Here is a 16,668-nt window from a genome sequence, read left to right as displayed (position 1 = left end):
ACAATAAAAAAAAAAAGATTACAGATCTCACAAGTGTCTTTGAAGATGAAAAATTCAAAGTCCTTTAAAAGATGACAAACAAAACAGTTGAAATGGAAGTCTTAAGTATAAAAAGAGCTTTACTTCACAAGTCGAATTTTCTTGGCTTTTGTTATATATCAGCAGTCTCCGCACTGTTCTCATAAAAGTTTCAGCTTCTTCTAGTACTGCGGCAGCATCCCCTACAACGCTCTGAGGTGAATGAGGAGTCATGGCTTTGAACGAACAAAAATCAACAAATGGAGTGCCTCTTAGTATTCTAGGATTCTGTTGCTAATCGGGGTGTAGTTCCTTGTTCTCTCAGTTTAGAATCCACAGGGGGCCAGGCCAGAAGCTGAGCAGAGCGCTCGGGTTTGGGCTTTTCTCAGACTCACGGTTTGCGCTTTTCTTTGGAGTTCCTGAGGCCTTTGGCGGCATTTTTATTGTCTTCTCCGTAACCCCGTGGAATCAGTTTCCTTCCGTCCATGGCGTCACTGCCTTCATCTTCAGATCTGTTAAAGACACACTCTCCAGGTGGCTTCTTCCCTGTCACAGAGTTAGGCTGGCCAGGACAAGTTGAGGCAGCCACTTGGCGACTTAGTCCTACTTCTGGCCTGTGCTCCTCGGGTTTTGTGCATCTGCTGAGTTTTCTGAGGAATTATAGCAGAAGGGCGAGACCTGTCCATCCCCAGGAGTTGGGGTCGCCTGGCCCTGGCCGAGGAAAAGTGGGGCGCGGCTGCTGGGCCTCAGGGTGACTTTCAGACGAGGCTTGCAGGGGCCCTTCTGCCATAGGCTCTGAGTGGTTGTCTTCCTTTTCCTCTGCTTCTGGCTCTTGCTCCGCTTGTGGTCATCTGTGCCGCTCGGCCTCCTGTTCCATCCTCTGGGGCGCTGCGCCCAGGTCTGGGAGCCCCTCTGCCAGAAGGAAGAGGCCACCCGCTCTTGTGCTCCCGTTTCCTCCAGCTGCTTCCATTTCCTATTTCCTGTCACGCCGCCCCGTGGCACCAGGGACCACCATCACCATCGCTACCTTCTAGGAGTTCAGTCCTTCTGCCTTGTAGCCATTTCTCTGCTGGCTTCTCCTCCTCCGGCCTCTTTCTCAGATTCCTGAGCTTGTTTTCATTCTCTGAGTTTAGTTGCTCTTCATGTACAGCTTCTTTCCCTCGGAGCTTGCTTTCTTCATGTGTGTCCTTGCCTTCCTCACGGTCTTGTTTCTTGCCTCTGTCTGTCTGTCCGTCTGTCTCTCCTTTTCTTGCTCTCCCTTCCTCATTCCTGCTCCCTTTCATGGCCTCTGTTTTCTCTTGACTAACTGATCTTTTTAGTATTTTTAGGGAAGGGTTTACAGGGTATTCAGGGTTTCACTGCTAGATCGGACTTGTAGTGATCTGCCTGTTTACAGCCTTCCAAGTGCTGGGATTACAGGGGCGCACTGCCACGCCCAGCCTCAAGCACCGTCTTAGTGCGCTGGGAGCGGGGCCGGCAGAGCAAGCCCAGAGATTGAACTCCTGGCCCCTGGGCCTGCTTGCAGGCACTTTAATCTGCTGAGCTATTTGGCCGGCCCCTTCCTGATCTTATTTCACTCTGAGCACCTTTCTCCATCCTAGTTCTTTCCTCAGTCTCTGTCTTGACCTTGGTCCTGATCTCCCTCCTTTGTCCCACTCTGACCCTATCCCGTCCTCAATCCTCTCCCTTTCTCTCTCCCTTTCTCATTCCTCTACTCACCTTTCTCATTCCCTTTCACACTCCCTTTCTTCGTTCTCACTCAATTTCCTTTCTTTTTTCTTTTTGCCTTTCTCTTCTTCCAGTTCGTTATGTATGTCTCTGAGTCTGCTGAGCTCTTGAGATGCCAGGTCTCTTTTGTCTTCTGTCTCTATCATCAATGTCCTCTTTGGCAATGAGGGGATAAGGGATCCATGGGGTTCTGGGAATCTGCAGAAAGTGTCGAGACAGTCGGACTCCTGTGAGGGGATGTTCAGCTCACTGCAGTATTCTTGATTGAAACTTCTATGGCCCCTTTAATCATGTGATCTCTTTTCTTCATCAAAAACTTCCTCCACATCGTTAGAGACCATCTCAGGCCCAACATTCTTATGAGCAGCTTTTGTCTCTGCTTTCCACTCATCCAGCTGTGTGTTAGTTTTGGCTTCAACTTTAACAAGGAGCTCTTCCTCCCCAGTCTGCAGGTCGTGTAATAATCTGAATGCACGGGTGGTAGATTCAGGCTCTTTAAATGCACAGAACCCAAAGGTTTGAAGTTTTCTGGAAGCACTTTGTACTCTCTTCTGGCTCAAAATCAGACCACATTTAGCTGAGAGCTGTTGCACATGCGTGTCTGAGGCTTTCTTGGAAATGTCTCCAACAACAACTGTAGTTGTAGGACCACAACTTTCATCGTTTCCTTTGGCCTTCAAACCTGGATGATTCTTTCTCCCTTCCAAATGCCTTCCAACCGTGTACACAGCCAGGAAGATAGCTCAGTGGCATAAGTGTCTGCCTGGCAAGTACAAGGTCCCAAGTTCAATCCCTGGTACCACAAAAAAAAAGGCCAGTCGTGTACACGGAACTAAGCCATGGGTACAGGAGTCCCTGGGGACCCTGGAAGTCCTAGTGGAGGAAAGCCAGGAAACAGTGGAGGTGGAATCCCAGGTGGGTGGGACTGCTGGGACCCCCGCAGGAGGGCGCCTCAAGTGGGAGGGAAGGACAGCAGCAGTATTCTGCTGAGAAAAGGGCCCTGTCTTCTTTACCGCCTTCTAGGCTCCAGGTTACAAGCAGGCCATTTCTTTTCAGTTCGAGATGTCTGTGCTCCACCTGCCTCGGAGACAGGTTCCAAAGCAGCTGTTTGCACAGGATGCAAACTCAGCTGCGCTGCACTGCGCTGGGAGCTTCAGGGGTTTTCCTTTTGCCTGGCATGTACCGCAGTCTCTTGTATACTCTTAAATCATCTCTGGATTACTGTAATCCCTAATTCCGTGTAAATGGGTACTAGACTGCGTGACGAGAAAAGCCCTGTTCACATGTAGCACGGGCAGCTTTTCTCCCCAAGTGTTTTTGATCTGCAGTTAGCTGAATCCATAAATGCAGAACTTGCCCCTGAGGGCTTACTCCTGCCCCCCAAACCCCAGTACTGGCAATTGAGCCCAGACTTTTGGCAGTGAGTGACCACCCCAGCCTTTTGTACTATTTGTTTTGAGACAGGGTCTAAGTTACTACATCGGCCATGCTAGGCCTGAGCTTGCCTTCTGCCTGCTTCAGCCTCCCAGAGTTCCCTGATTACAGGCCTGTGCCATCATGCCCAGCCCCTCTTCATTTAAGCATTTTAATAATGTTTCTGACTCTCATGATGTATTAGACTGCTAAGGCGTCTATATAAATTGCCACAAACTGTGTGGCTTAGAACAGCATGCCTTAGGGGCAGGGGATATAGGTGCAAGGTCCTGAGTTCAATTCCCAGTACTACCCTGCCCCTTCTCCCCAAAAGAACCCAAAAAACAGTACAGGCTTATTCTCTTGTTCTTTCCTAGAGAGCCCCAAGGGAGAACAAACTGAACCCCCGATACCTCTGTGTCTGCCTCTCCTCCTCCCCTACGCGTGGCTTCAGGATTCTGTCTACCTCTCAGCACACACGCGGTTGTGTTTAGGGATCCCATGATACTCCAGGGTGAGCCCCTCCCTGTGACAGTCACAGGCTCTGGGGATTCTGAAGTGGGACTGAAACAGGCCTGACCCTCCATAGTCTTACCATCACTGGGAACATCAGAAGTCAGGCCAACCCCTGTGGCCCGGCCCAGATACGGTCCTCTTGGGATTGACCCTGCTTGGGAGGCTCTTCGTGCTTCTGAAATCGGTGGCTGAGGCGTTAAGAAGACTTCTGGGGGCCAGGGAGATAGCTCAGTGGAATAAGCGCTTCCCTGGCAAGCGCAAGGGCCTGAGTTCAATCCCCGGTTGGGGGGGGGGGGGGGGGGAAGAAGAAGACTTCTCTCCTTGCTTCTCCTGTTCCTGAGTTCTTGGACCAGGTCACTGGCATCGTATGTCTCTCATGATTCCCAGGACCTGCTTGTATTTTCGGTCCCAGGACTTGCTTGGATATTTTCGGGTGCCCTTTTTTCTTGTTTATTATTCCACTATGTTCATAATTTCAGAAACTGCATTTTGGTTTAAGAGTTTTAGTTTGATTCCTTTTAATAGACTTCAGTTCTCCATCTTGGGTGTTTACTGAAATGCATTGGTATAGATTACGTGTGGCTGCTGTTCTGACGGATCATCTCTTTTTTCTTAATTTTTTATTTTTTAATGTATTTAGTACAGGGTCTGCAGCATCTCACTATGTAGATCAGACCCATCGTGATTCTCCTGTTTACAGCTTCTCAAGCGCTGGGATTACAGGCATGCGCCACCATGCCTAGTCTCAGCAAGCCCTGGGGGTGGGGCCGGCACAGCATGATCATCTCTTTCTGTTATCTTTGCTTTTCTTGTTTCTGCTGCTGGGGATGCTGGCAGTTGTTGACTGAAATGTCAGGAATCACGTAAAGGTTCTCAGTGATGTCACTGTCCTTTGAGAGGGCTGGCCCTGTCCCCTGGAGTGGTGGCAGGTCACCCGGGGCCAGGCTGGGCCAAGCTGACCGCAGTCTGGTGTGCAGCATTGTGCAGCTGCTGGCCCACCCTGGAGCTCAGGGTGGTCCTGGGGTCCCGGCTGGACGTGTCTGGCGCCTGCACCCAGGGTCCTCCAGGGCACGGGGAGCTGCAGAGCACTCTGCTCTGTGTTTTACTGACTTTCTTAGGCTCTTAGCTTCTTGCTCTTCACAGCTGAGGAATTTGGCAAAGGGCTGCGGGGGAAACCTGTGGGTCAGGCCCGCCAGAGCTTTGTCCCTCGCTGGCCCGACAGAACTGGGGCTGCTCGGATGCTGGCTGTCCCAGGCTGCACTTGGGTCCCGTGTGCTTGGGGAGTCTCAACAACTCTGCCTGGGTGCGGCTGTCCTGCGTGTGTCTCCCCTGGAGCACAGGACAGTGGCAGGAAGCAGTTGGAGGGATCGGGCAGGCAGCCAAGAGCAGAAGGCACTGCAGCGCATTCCCTGGATCATGTCACTTGGGTTGGGGACACACACACATGGTGTAATTTCTAGTTTCTTCTGAGCAAATGGAAACCAAATTATAGGAACACCTCAGGCATGGAAGGATATAACTTCTAGTTGACAGGCGTGGTTGTGTGTGAGGAGGCCAGCAGGGTGAGGATCGATTGGAAGGGTACCAGGAGCGTGTAAGCTTTGTGCATGAGGCTCCTAAGCTTTAAAGGAGAAAACAAAGCTGTGCGTGGTGGTGCATGCCTGTAATTTAGCACTCTGGGTGTCTGAGGAAGGAGGACCTCGAGTTCGAGCCCCGCCTGGGCAGCTTAACAATTTCATGAGACTGTGTCTGAAAACTAAATAAAAGAATCAAAAGGGGGATGTCGCTGGGGATGTAACCTACTACAAAGGCCCGGGGTGGGGGGGGGGGGCGAGGGAAGGAGAGACTTTGTTGGCTTGCGTTTTGCCTGACTCTGCCCTTGAGGTTGCTGCACCTACCATGCCTGCGGCCTCTGTGTCCTGGTCTCCTAGCTTCCCCGGAGAGGTATGCAGACCCTTCTGGTTCCCAGCTCTGCACACCTTAGCTTTGGGCCCTGTCACCTTCATGTCCTCCTCCACTGGGCTCTTTTTTTTTTGTATTTTAGGGAAGGGTCTATAGGGTGTTCAGGGCCTTACTACTAGATTGGACTAGTAGCAATTTGCCTGTTTTACAGCCTCCCAACAGCTGGGGTTATAGGCACATACCACCATGCCCAGTCTCATTGCCATCTCAGCACACCCCAGGGGTGGGCCAGCGCGGCATGCCCAAGGATCAAACCCCCGGCCCCTGTGCCTTTGCAGGTGCTTTAATCCGCTGAGCTATTTGGGCCCCTCTTTTCCTTGCATTTTCCCCACTGGACTCTTGTGTGCCCCCTAGGGGCCTGCCTGGGTCTCTGCATCCCTTCGAGCCCCCTGTACTCTCCCATTCTGTGGCCCAGAATCAGCAGGCAGCGCCCATCTGCTTCCTGAGCGGCTGGCACTGCTGGCCTGTGGCCCCAGGGAGAGCGTGTGCTTTAGTGGCAGGGGCATGTCTGATGCCAGCCAGTATAGAGACTTTGCTTGCTGGTTTTTAGCCCGTTTCTTCCTCCGAGAACTCTTTGGAGGGAGGGCAGGTTGACCGCAGGCATCAGCTAGGATATTGGTTTCATTGCTTAGACTAAGGTCACATGAGAGGAAGCTCATCTCTCGTGTATGATTCAGGGGCTGGGCACATGGCTCTGAGCCAGGGACTGTCTGGGCACGACGTCCCTTCAGGCTCATGGCTGTGCCACTCACTGAGGACCGTCCCACCTGCGTGGTCAGAGCTGCTCCCAGTGTGGCTCATTGCGGCCCGCAGGCTGGGCCTCACTTCACACCGACATCCCTTCCGGCACGTCTGTGTCACATGGCCACGCCTGTGTGCAGGGAAGGCTCTGGCTTCCACACCTCGCAGGCCTCGTCCCTAGCCAGTGGAGGAAGAAGGGAGATGGGGTGGGTCCAGCAGGTCAGGGTCCAGGAAAGAACTGCAGCAGGAGAGGTGCTGAGGTGCTGGGCAGTGCCAACTGTCCTCGGAGTGCTCAGGGGCCGAGCTTGCCCCAGACTCTGTGAGTGCCTGTGCCCTGGTGTGCCCAGAATGTGGGAATCTTGGTGCTAAAGCTGGGGGAATCTCAGGCAAATGGGGTGAGCTTGTCACCCTCATGGGCTCTAGAGTTTTGGGGTGAAGGGTAAGGCCATGGGCATCAGGCTGGGTCTGTGACAGTCTGCGCTGTCTCCCTCAGATTCAGCAAGCCTGGCCTACCAGCGGGTCCAGAAGGCGGACTGCACATCGCTGAGGCCCGTCCTCATCCTGGGGCCCCTGCTGGACGTGGTGAAGGAGATGCTGGTGAACGAGGCTCCTGGCAAGTTCTGCAGGTGCCCGCTTGGTAAGGAGTAACCCCTGTGCCCACTGGCAAGTGCCTGTCCCTGTCCTCCAAGCTCCCTGGCCATGCATGGTGGGTGGTGCCAGGGCAGACTTCAGAGTGTCCCAGAGCCCTGTGGACACAGGTCTGACCTGCCTGGGGCTTCCAGTCCTGTGTCCCAGAGAGAGGGTGGTCACGGGGCTCTGACACTGATGGCCACTGGTGACACTGGCTCTGTGGCTTGCAGAGGTGATGAAGGCCTCCCAGCAGGCCATTGAGCGAGGCGTCAAGGACTGCCTATTTGTGGACTACAAGCGGAGGAGCGGCCACTTTGATGTGACCACGGTGGCTTCAATAAAGGAGATCACAGAAAAGGTGCTGAGCTTTAGCCCAAGGTCAGGCTGGTGCTATGGTCGCTGCTGTCAGTGTGTCCGGCTGGGCCAGGTCTCCCACTTCTGGGCTGGCCCTCCTTGTCCTCTGTGCTGTCACTCCATAACCAGCCAGTGGGTCTCCTGGCAAGGGAGTAGGCCATGCCCATGCCTGGGGTACCTACCGCCTCTCCCTTGGTGGGCGGGGAGTGGCCTAAGGAGGGCTTTGAACCTGGGGCATCCTGGGGTGACATTCCTGGCTGCACCTGCTGGAGTTCCTGGGGACAAGAAGCAGTCTTCCATTGGGTTGCTGCCCCTAGAAAGGTCAAAGGCATCTCCTGAAGCTTTTGATGTCCTGGGTACAGCTACAGGTGTGTGGGTGACGCAGACACCCAGGAGCCCAAGGCAGAGGGCGCATCGTAGGCTCTGGGCGCCATGGGGCATCCTGGGTAGGAGCTCCAAGGACTTCTGCCACCTCGTTGTACATGTGTGCATGGAGGCAGAGCTGTGGCAGGCAAGGAACCCCTGGAGGTAGAAGAGAAGCCCCCTCACCAGCCCCCCGGCACTCACCTTGTGCCTGCCCATCCCCCAGAACCGGCACTGTCTCCTGGACATCGCCCCGCACGCCATCGAGCGGCTGCACCACATGCACATCTACCCCATCGTCCTCTTCATCCACTACAAGAGCGCTAAGCAGATCAAGTGCGTACCGGGCCTTGCGGGTGGGATGCACCCCGGGCTGGTGTGGCTCTTCATCCCTGGCCATAGCGTCCCTTACCCACACCCCCTTGCAGCTCAGGTGCCTCCATGGCCCCTGCACCCCGTTTGACTGGGCTCCCCCCCTCTGTGTCCTCCGTGAAGGCCAGGATAGTTGGGGCCCTGGGCCTGTTTGTCTCAGCCATGTCACTGAGGCCCCCACTCTGCCTTTGCCTGTGCTGAGGCCGGTGGTGTCCATGCGGGGCTCCTGGAACTCAGCACGGAGCCTGGAGGCCATTCTTTATGGGGGAAGCCTCCCTGGGGGAGGCACAAGACGCAGCGTGTTTCCCGATGTCCCAACAGGGAGCAGAGAGATCCGGTCTACCTGAGGGACAAGGTGACACAGAGACATTCCAAAGAGCAGTTTGAGACAGCTCAGAAGATCGAGCAGGAGTATAGCAAGTACTTCACAGGTGGGTGTGGCCTGCATAGGGACTGGGGGGCGGAGGTGCAGGGGCTTCCACAGACACTGGCATAGAGCAGTGCTGGCCCATCTTGCACTGCTAGCCAGGCCGGCGTCAGGCCTTTGCAGCTCACCTCAAGTCATGCTCTGGCCTGTCTGCCATAGTGCACATGCAGGGGCAGCTGTGTGCCAGCACTGGTGCCACACAGCCCAGTGTAATGTCCCCCGACACAGTGGGAACCCAAGAGGCGCCTGTCCCCACGCTTCCAGGGCAGGCTAGTTTGGCTGTTCAACTGGGGAAGAACAGCTGCACCCTGGTCACCTCTGTGCTGCAGGATAAAGCAGACCCGCAGCAGTCTGGCTCCAGCACCCGGTACTGCTCCACCCTATGGCTTTCTGCCTCTTGGGCATAGTCATCCGCAGGAAGATGGCACTGTCACAGAGCAGAGGACAGGGATTTGAGGCCCATTTTGCAAGGTGTTGTGGCCTAGTGCAGCGCTACCTATGGGTAGCTGGTCTCAGGGATCCTGCTTGGTCCCATCTGTGTTGTCATTTCCAATCTGCTCAGCCCGTGATTTTAGCCAAAACTATTGACTTTGCCTAGGGAAATGAAATTTAAAAGTTGATTGTTCATAGAGTTACCAGACATAAAATTACACCCTCCTGTTTTCAGAGCATTTGGTCGACATGGTCGCTTTCTGGCCACACCTTGTCTCAGGAGCAAGGCTCCTTTGTTCTGTCCAGCACACCTGGTATGGCCCGAGTCTGGTGTCTGCAGATGCAGACCCTTGGCGCCATCCTCAAGCCTTGGGCACCGGGCTCCTTAGATCCTCTTGCTTCCTGTGAGTTCTGCTGTTACAGACCAGCCAGCCTGACCCGGGAGCCATTGCGGGAGGTCTCTAGGGAGAGACCAGCTCCTTCTCTTCTGGTCCAGTTTCCCACCAACAGAAAGGGGTCGGCCAGGAATGGGCAGAATGCGGAGCAGCTCAGAGCAGACCGGGACCTAGCAGGTGCGAGCTGTACACCGGGGGCTTCCCTGGAGGTGACGGACTCTGTATGGGGGGGACTCTTTTGCAGCGGTCATCCAAGGAGGACCCCTGTCGAGCATTTGCACTCAGATCTTGGCCATCGTCAGTCAAGAGCAGAGCAAAGCCCTGTGGATCCCAGCCAGTCCGATCTAGGAGCCTCCTGTTTGTTGGTGGGCAGCCCGGCTCGCTCTTCCCGAGACTGAACACAGGACGTGTAGGAGGAAGGGTCTGGAGCCGGGGCTGCAGGAGCACCTGCTGGGTGACAAGAGTGCCAGGCCGGCACGCCGCTCTGAATACCTGTACTTTGAGACAGAACAAAGCGAAACACAGAACTCGATGGAGGGGCCCAACACCCACCTTCCTGTAGCCAGCTGGTCAGATGCTGCACAGAAGACCCTCAGATCACAAGTTTACAAGCCTTTTCTAAGTATTTGGTTGTTTATGTTTACTTGAACGGCTCCATATTGTGGGGCCCAGCCCCTGCCCCTCCCGTCACCCCATTTCTTTGGTGTTGCTTCTGTTCCTGTCTTCAGCAGAACGACCCTGAGACCCCGTGGGGGGTGCCTTGCTTTGGAAAGTTGTGCGTGGGACCAGAGCTTTGACAGACTCTCCGCTCCTTTGGTGGCACCTCTTCTGGAAGGACCTTGCCGCCACAGGTGCTCAGACCGCTGGTGGTGGCAGAGCCAGTGCCTTGGCAAGGCCGACACACTGGCGGCAGCGTTTTCCTCCCGTGCCTGCCGGGGAGGGCAGCTTTGTTCTCAGTTTCGCCCCTCGGCCTTGCCCTCCTGCCTCCCATGGCTCTCACTCCTTCTCCAGCTGCGTTCCTTGTCAAGCATCTGTCTGGTGTCTGGTCCGCCAGGGCTGTGTGGGTGCTCAGTGACACAGTGGGATCCAGGCAGATGGGTGTCCCTGGCTGCCCCTGGGTTCTGGGAGTCCCATCAGCCATCCTCGGTTTTGTTGGCAGGGTGATGCTTCCCCTCGGTACAGCATGGCAGGTACATCCGTTCTTTCTGATAGGAAAACATTCATGTTTCTGACTTTGAATTAAGCATTTTTAGGAAAAGCGTAATGGTTAGTGTCATCCCTATTGAGAGTCTGAAAGGCAAACCCGGGATATCTTGTTGATCTTTGTTAAAGCAATGCTATTGGCGTGACCCTGACCCAGTGAGGATGTCTCAGTCTGTATTGGGTTTCGTCTGTTTTTCTTTCTTCTCTTTTTTTTTTCTTTTTGCACTTCTCGTGCCAGATATGTCTGGCCACAGATCTGATGTGGTTTCCCCTTCAACTGTGTCCTGTTAATCGGTACTGTACCAGGCTCCGTGTGTCACTGGGGTAGGACCTATATTTTAATACTGTTCCTAACGTTTCATTTTACTAGCAAGAAATTTTCGATTTCATTTTATTCTTTGTAATTTTAGACACTAGATTGTAGCTTAGCCATTACTGACATTTTTTTAAAAAGGGATATATTTTCTTGCACAGTTGTTCAGAAAAAAAAAAAGAAACAAGTTTTGGTCCTCAACCCTGTCCTCTATTTTACAGGTACAAGTTTTCTAGCTCAGCCAGCTGCGAGGGTGCCCTCCAGCTGTGCCTGCGCACCCCGGGGCGGGCTGAACGGGGATGCGGGGCGGGCGGTACGGATCGGACAGCCCGGGGTGTTCTGTACTAAATCGTTACTTTGTACCGGAAGTTAAAGACTTTAGTACAACCAATAAAGGTCAGTTTCTGTAATTACCTGGACCCTTCAGTGTCCTTTATCCTTGAGCAGCAAAGCTGCAGCTTCCCTGTAGCAGCAGCGGCGGGGCAGCGGGTGGCTGGATTGGCCTGTGGAGAGAGGCTTTCCTGCCCCTGTGGTGGTCGGAAGTCTGTGTCCAGCTACGCACACTCTGCTCCCATCTGCCCTTCCGCGTGCTACCCAGTGTTGGGGGGTTGGGTTGAGGCCAGGCGGCCCCCTGGGCTGAGAATGAAATGCCAGGCAGGCTGGGCTGAGCACGGGACTGTCCCACGCAGGGCCCTGGCTGAGGTCTCTGGTGCAGAGGACCCACCTGGCTTGGTACGGTGTTCTGAGACCCCGGTGCCTCCTGGTGTGACCTCCCACAGCACTAGTGCTGAGTTCCAGTGGGACGTGTATCTGCAGGAAGCCCTGTCGCTTTGTTCCTGCTCAGAGGGCCGTGGGGCACGGTGTTCTGCCACAGCCCTGTGCTAACGTGGTGACCAGGTGCAGACTCGGGTGTCACCCACCGGGCCGCAGAGGTGTGCAAGGCTCTGGCAGTTGGGGTGGAAGGTGCGCGCAGCCCGAGCCCTGCCCATGCCTCCTGGAAAGCCCAACCCTGGGGTATGCTGGGGGCTGCAGCCGCTCCACAGGTTACAAGGCACCTACCTGGCAAAGAGAGGCAATGTGTCTTGGTTTTAGGAGCGATTTCTCTTAAGGACTCAGTGATGACGCCTGTATGGTTTCTTCCTCTGGTGCAAAGTGGAAGTGGGAGAAAAGGAAAGGCATCCTTTTTTGCCCGGCACAGAAGAGCTGTGGAAGAGAAGCAAGGTCCATCTGGAAGGCAAGCTGGCAAGGAACTTGTGGGGCTGGGTTGGGGGGTGGAGCTTGTATGGACCCTAGGGCGGTATAACGGGTATCCAGTGGGGGAGGCCTGGAGGGCAGGGAAAACAAAAGAGGAAGTCCAAGGTTAACCCAGGGAAGAAGGCGGAAGTCAGCCCGAGCAGCTGCTCCTTGGTTCTGGCATCCCTGCGCCGCCCTGACCTGCCACCGAGGGGCGCTGCCTGGGCGCGGACCCATCCGTGCCCCATCGTCACAATCCCAGCTTCAGACCGTAGGATTTTAGTTTCTTCTTTAGACTTTTCTGCATTTGCCACATTTTCTACAGGCAACTTGACTATTTTGCAATTACAGAGAACTTGCCTTTTTGACGTGCAGCCCAGTTAGACCCCTGAGTTCACACACTGAGACTGACCGGGCAGAGGTCCACGGTCACTGTTATGGTTAGTTGTGGTGTCAACTAGAGTAAATTCCCTGGCTGATCTGTTTAGTGCAGCTCTGGGTGTGTCGACCTGCTGGAGAAGGAAGACTCGTCCTGGGTGTGGGTGGCACTGGCCGATAGGGTGGTTGCCTAGATAGAATACGGAGGGAAAGGAGGAGGAAGCATTGTCATTGCTCATTCAGGGCAGCTCCAGTCTTCACCATCGCCTAGGGACGTCCCAGTGGAGACCCTTCAGCCTTGCAGCACAGACCCTTTGGCTTCCTGATAGGGAGTCACGTGGACTGTACAGTGGGCCCCTGTTCTCAGCGCTGGAGTACAGATGGGCCTTTGTGTTCTTTCGCACTTTGCGTTCAGGCAGCCACTGTAAGTGTGCCCTGTAAATGCACCTATGATGTATATTTTGTATGAGGTCTGTTCCCCTGGTGAACCCGGATATGTTCACCAATGTCAAGGATGAAGAGAAACAGGGAAGAAACCACCTCCTGAGGTAAAATTGGGTAGCTCTGGGTTAACGGTACATCTAAGCTCCCTGAGGAAACAGTTATGACCTCAGCCATGCACAGGTACAGGTATACTGTAATGTGAGCAGGACATAACAGATTTGGAAAGTTCCAGCAGAACTCTCTGCTCACCCCTTCCCACTGTTTACCCCTCAACCGCTGTGTCACTCCTGCTTCTGTAGCCATGCCTGCAACAAGTTGTCAATACAAGGTTTGACCTGTACACTAATGGTATAGAAGTAAAAGCCAGACCCTATTTGGGGCTCCCTAGTGGACACTAGTATCCCACATGACCCCAGAAAATAAAGTCCCCCTTTCCTCCTACGCTGTGTGTCTGGGTGGCTTGGCTCAGGATCCTGTTAATCTACTTCATTTTATTTTATTTATTTTTTTTAGCACTTATTCTTTTTAAATTTTATTTATTTATTTATTTATTTATTTATTTATTTATTTATTTATTTTTTATGTGTGGTCAGCTCAGCCCACCAGGGGGCGGGGCTGGCATGTGGTGCTGGGGGATTGAACCACGGTCCCTGTGCTTTGCTAAGCTTGTTCTAAGTAGGTGCTTTAGACCACTGAGCCATCTCACTAGCCCAGTCTACTTTATTTGGTTCCCTGACTGGAAATGTTGGGACCTAACCCAACCACGTGTGGCGGATTGCCTTCCCCACAGAGGGTGCAGGGAGCTGAGGCAGCCAGGGCAGAACATTGCCTCCCGGGTCCTGTGGGAGACTCTACTCTGCTGACTGAGGGCTCGCGGGCTGGCTGAGGAGGGTTTACAGGGAGAGGACTGAGCAGCATTTGCCAGATGTCGGGGACTAGGCCCCTGATTTATGAGGGGATCAGAAATAGGGTCTTCATCTATGTGGGAGACCACCACACTGCTCTTTCCTAAAAATCAAAGTCCATGCATACCCTTTCCCTGGCCTCTCCTTCACCTATTTATTGAGACAAGTAGAGCTCGCTGCACTGAAACAGCTGTTCCTGGCAGTCGAGGCGCCAGCCTTGGTACATCAGAGCTGTCTGCGAATTAGAGTCTCGGGATGGCTGCAGAATTTCTTTTTGCTGTGTACTCTGCCCCACCCCCAACCACCTCTCTGATGGATCCCAATAAGAGCCAGGAGCCTTCGGAGACCAGGCCTTTTGTTCTAGAGAGAACTTTGGGTCATCCCAGAGCTCACCTGCAGAACTTTTTCTTTTGTGTTGGTGTGGGCTGGGCTGATGCCCTCTGCAAGAGTTTCGGTCATACAGAGGGAGGCCTACGCAAAGGTCTCCAGAGAAGACTGATCCTCCTGCTTCCCAACTAGCTGCAGCAAAACCTTAGGCTGCGGTTGGCGGGTGGGAGTCTTGTGCCGTGTGTGTGAATATGAACCTGTGTTAACGAGACGGACATTGCGCTCCTAACTACGGGTTGGGTACACGGGGCCAAACACATCACGGCTTTCTGTGGTCTTTCTTTGTGGCTGGCAGGAGCCATTGGAGGAAATCAGAATAAGCTTATTCCATTAGAGGTTGTGATTAAAATTTTTAAAAAGGGATTTATTGGAGACTGTGGGCGGATTCTCTCCTGGGAAACCCCATATGCTCTGTGAGGTGAAGTAGCCATCCTTCCCGGTTGGGTGGTCTGCCCAGGGCTCACGGTTTGTCAGGTTGTTGTAGGAAATCCCAGATACCCAAACCAGCCTCCTTCTCTGGACTCATGGTTGCAGCTAATGATTCGGCCCCTCCCTTGTTGAGGGAGCCCCACTTCTGAGATCTGCTTGTCACTATGGCCCACTCAAACGCCCCCCCCCAAAAAAAAAATTCCCCACCACCCATCCTCTCAGCAGACTTGCAGGACCCCCTTCTACATCAGCCACCCCCTCATACGCAGGGGACGCTGGCACAAGGTCACAGTGGAGGCCTTCAGCACCTCCCATGGCCAGCCCTGAGGCTGCCCTGCTGCCAACTCCTGTGTGCCATCCCTGCACCCTACAAGGCCTGGGCAGTTTCGGAGGCCCCGTCTGTGGGTACATGGATAACAAGAGGCCCAGGGGCCCCTGAAGTGCACAGTGGAGCTGCAAGGCAAAGGCAGGGCTGCCCGTCCACCCAGAAGATGACAGGCGACAACAGTCAAGTACAACACATATGGACAGGGACAGCAGGGCTGGCCCAGAGGCTTTCAGTCCATGCCCTGCGGCAGCAGGAGACCTAGGAGCAGGCCTCAAAGTGGCCAGATGTGCAGAACAAGGCTGCTATCTGGACATGAAGCAGAATGCCAATGGCCGCTTCCTGAGGACCACGAGGTGGACGTGGGCTGCTCCAAGGGCTGCCTCCCGCTGACCATGGTGGTCGCTGCCAGGGTTCTGTGCCTTGCTGGGTGACTTCACCCAACAGTAAGCAAGCACAGCTGGGCCCCACAGGCTGAGCAGCTGGTGGCGGGCACAGAGGAGGGCAACGGGCCCACAGCCTGCAATCAAGAAACCACCCAGCTGCTTCCTGCACACTCGCTAGTGGCAGCAGCCTCTGCGTAGGGCCTGAGCCTGTATGGAGCTACCAGAGGACACCTAACTGAGGGGCTGGACGGATGACACGGCTCCCAGCAGTCGAAGTGTGCCTGCCTACCTGGTCCTTGGCTGGTACAGACAGCTAAATTCTGCTTGGCTGGTATTCTACATCCCCCCATGGGCTGCTCAACAAAACAGATGGGTCTGTTTAGCGCTGTCACTTGTACCCAGTCAACCCTAAAGTCACCTTGGGGACTCCGGTCTAGAGTCCAAAAAGTAGGGTCAACACCATTTGAAGATTTTCATATCACTGCCCAAATGTGGAGTTTTTCGCTCCCTCCTGGTCAAAGTTGGCATTTATCTGGGTAGAAGCCTTCCCTTGCCCAGCCGAAAAGGCCCCCAAGTGGCACACAACTGCTGCAAGAGGTCGTTCTTTGTTATGCTCTCCCTGGGAGCACAGGGTCTCATGATGGACCCACCTTCACAATATCAGGGGTTTGAGATCATCAGAAATTAACTGGAATCTACATGCAGCCTGCTGGCCCCAGAACTTGGGAGAAAAAGTTTTGAAAATAAATAGAGCCTTAGACAGGGCTAGGCAGGGCATGGTGGTGCATGCCTATAATCCCAGCACTCAGGGGACTGAGGCAGAAGCAGCGAGTCTGAGACCAGCCTGGCCTACAAAGTGAGCTCAGTGTCAGCCTGAACTGTGTAGTGAGACCCTGTCTCAAAAAAGACAGGGCTACAAATCTTTGCCACGAGATAGGACTCGCCTGCATCCACGCCTCAGCCATCATCCTCCTCCGGACATGATGCATCTCTCCCAACACAGGCTGTTCTCCTTATAAGAGTCTGTATGCGAGGCCTCCTCCCATCCTAAGAGGGATGGCTCACTCAGGAAGAGCAGTGGGGAACCGTTCCCCAAAACAACTGAGCAAAGGTCTCCCAAGACAGCTGCTTGGACCCGAGAGAGAGCTGCTGTTAACGTATCTAGCCCTTCATCTCCCTTCTCTCCTGGACGCTTAATCTGGGCACAAGATTGGCATCAGGACAGCCCCAGGGCGAGGTAGAAGGGGACACTAACAGTTGTTTTGACCATCTGCATGGCAGTCTGAAGGAGGAAATCCCCAGATGGATCCACCA

The 16,668-nt window shown here is 54.1% G+C and overlaps 1 protein-coding gene across 8 annotated transcripts in view; it reads left to right on the top strand.

Moving 5' to 3' along the window:
* Dlg5 (discs large MAGUK scaffold protein 5) overlaps positions 1-11,295 on the top strand; it is a 117,806-nt gene extending 106,511 nt beyond the window's left edge. For 6 of the 8 annotated variants that reach the window (XM_004624079.2, XM_023718995.1, XM_023718999.1 and 3 more), the window contains 5 exons: positions 6,872-7,015; positions 7,239-7,366; positions 7,952-8,061; positions 8,419-8,528; positions 9,596-11,294. In XM_004624079.2, the coding sequence (XP_004624136.1) occupies positions 6,872-7,015; positions 7,239-7,366; positions 7,952-8,061; positions 8,419-8,528; positions 9,596-9,699 (596 nt within the window). In that variant the 3' untranslated portion in view covers positions 9,700-11,294. Of the gene's footprint in view, positions 1-6,871; positions 7,016-7,238; positions 7,367-7,951; positions 8,062-8,418; positions 8,529-9,595 lie in introns of all 8 variants that reach the window. The other 2 variants (XM_023719008.1, XM_023719024.1) reach the window with 2 other exon arrangements.
* The last annotated feature ends 5,373 nt before the right edge of the window (positions 11,296-16,668 follow it).

Source organism: Octodon degus, unplaced genomic scaffold (genome assembly GCF_000260255.1).
Source record: "Octodon degus isolate 3935 unplaced genomic scaffold, OctDeg1.0 scaffold00005, whole genome shotgun sequence".
In the NCBI taxonomy this organism is placed as follows: domain Eukaryota; kingdom Metazoa; phylum Chordata; class Mammalia; order Rodentia; family Octodontidae; genus Octodon; species Octodon degus.
This window is presented reverse-complemented; position numbering and strand designations above follow the sequence as displayed.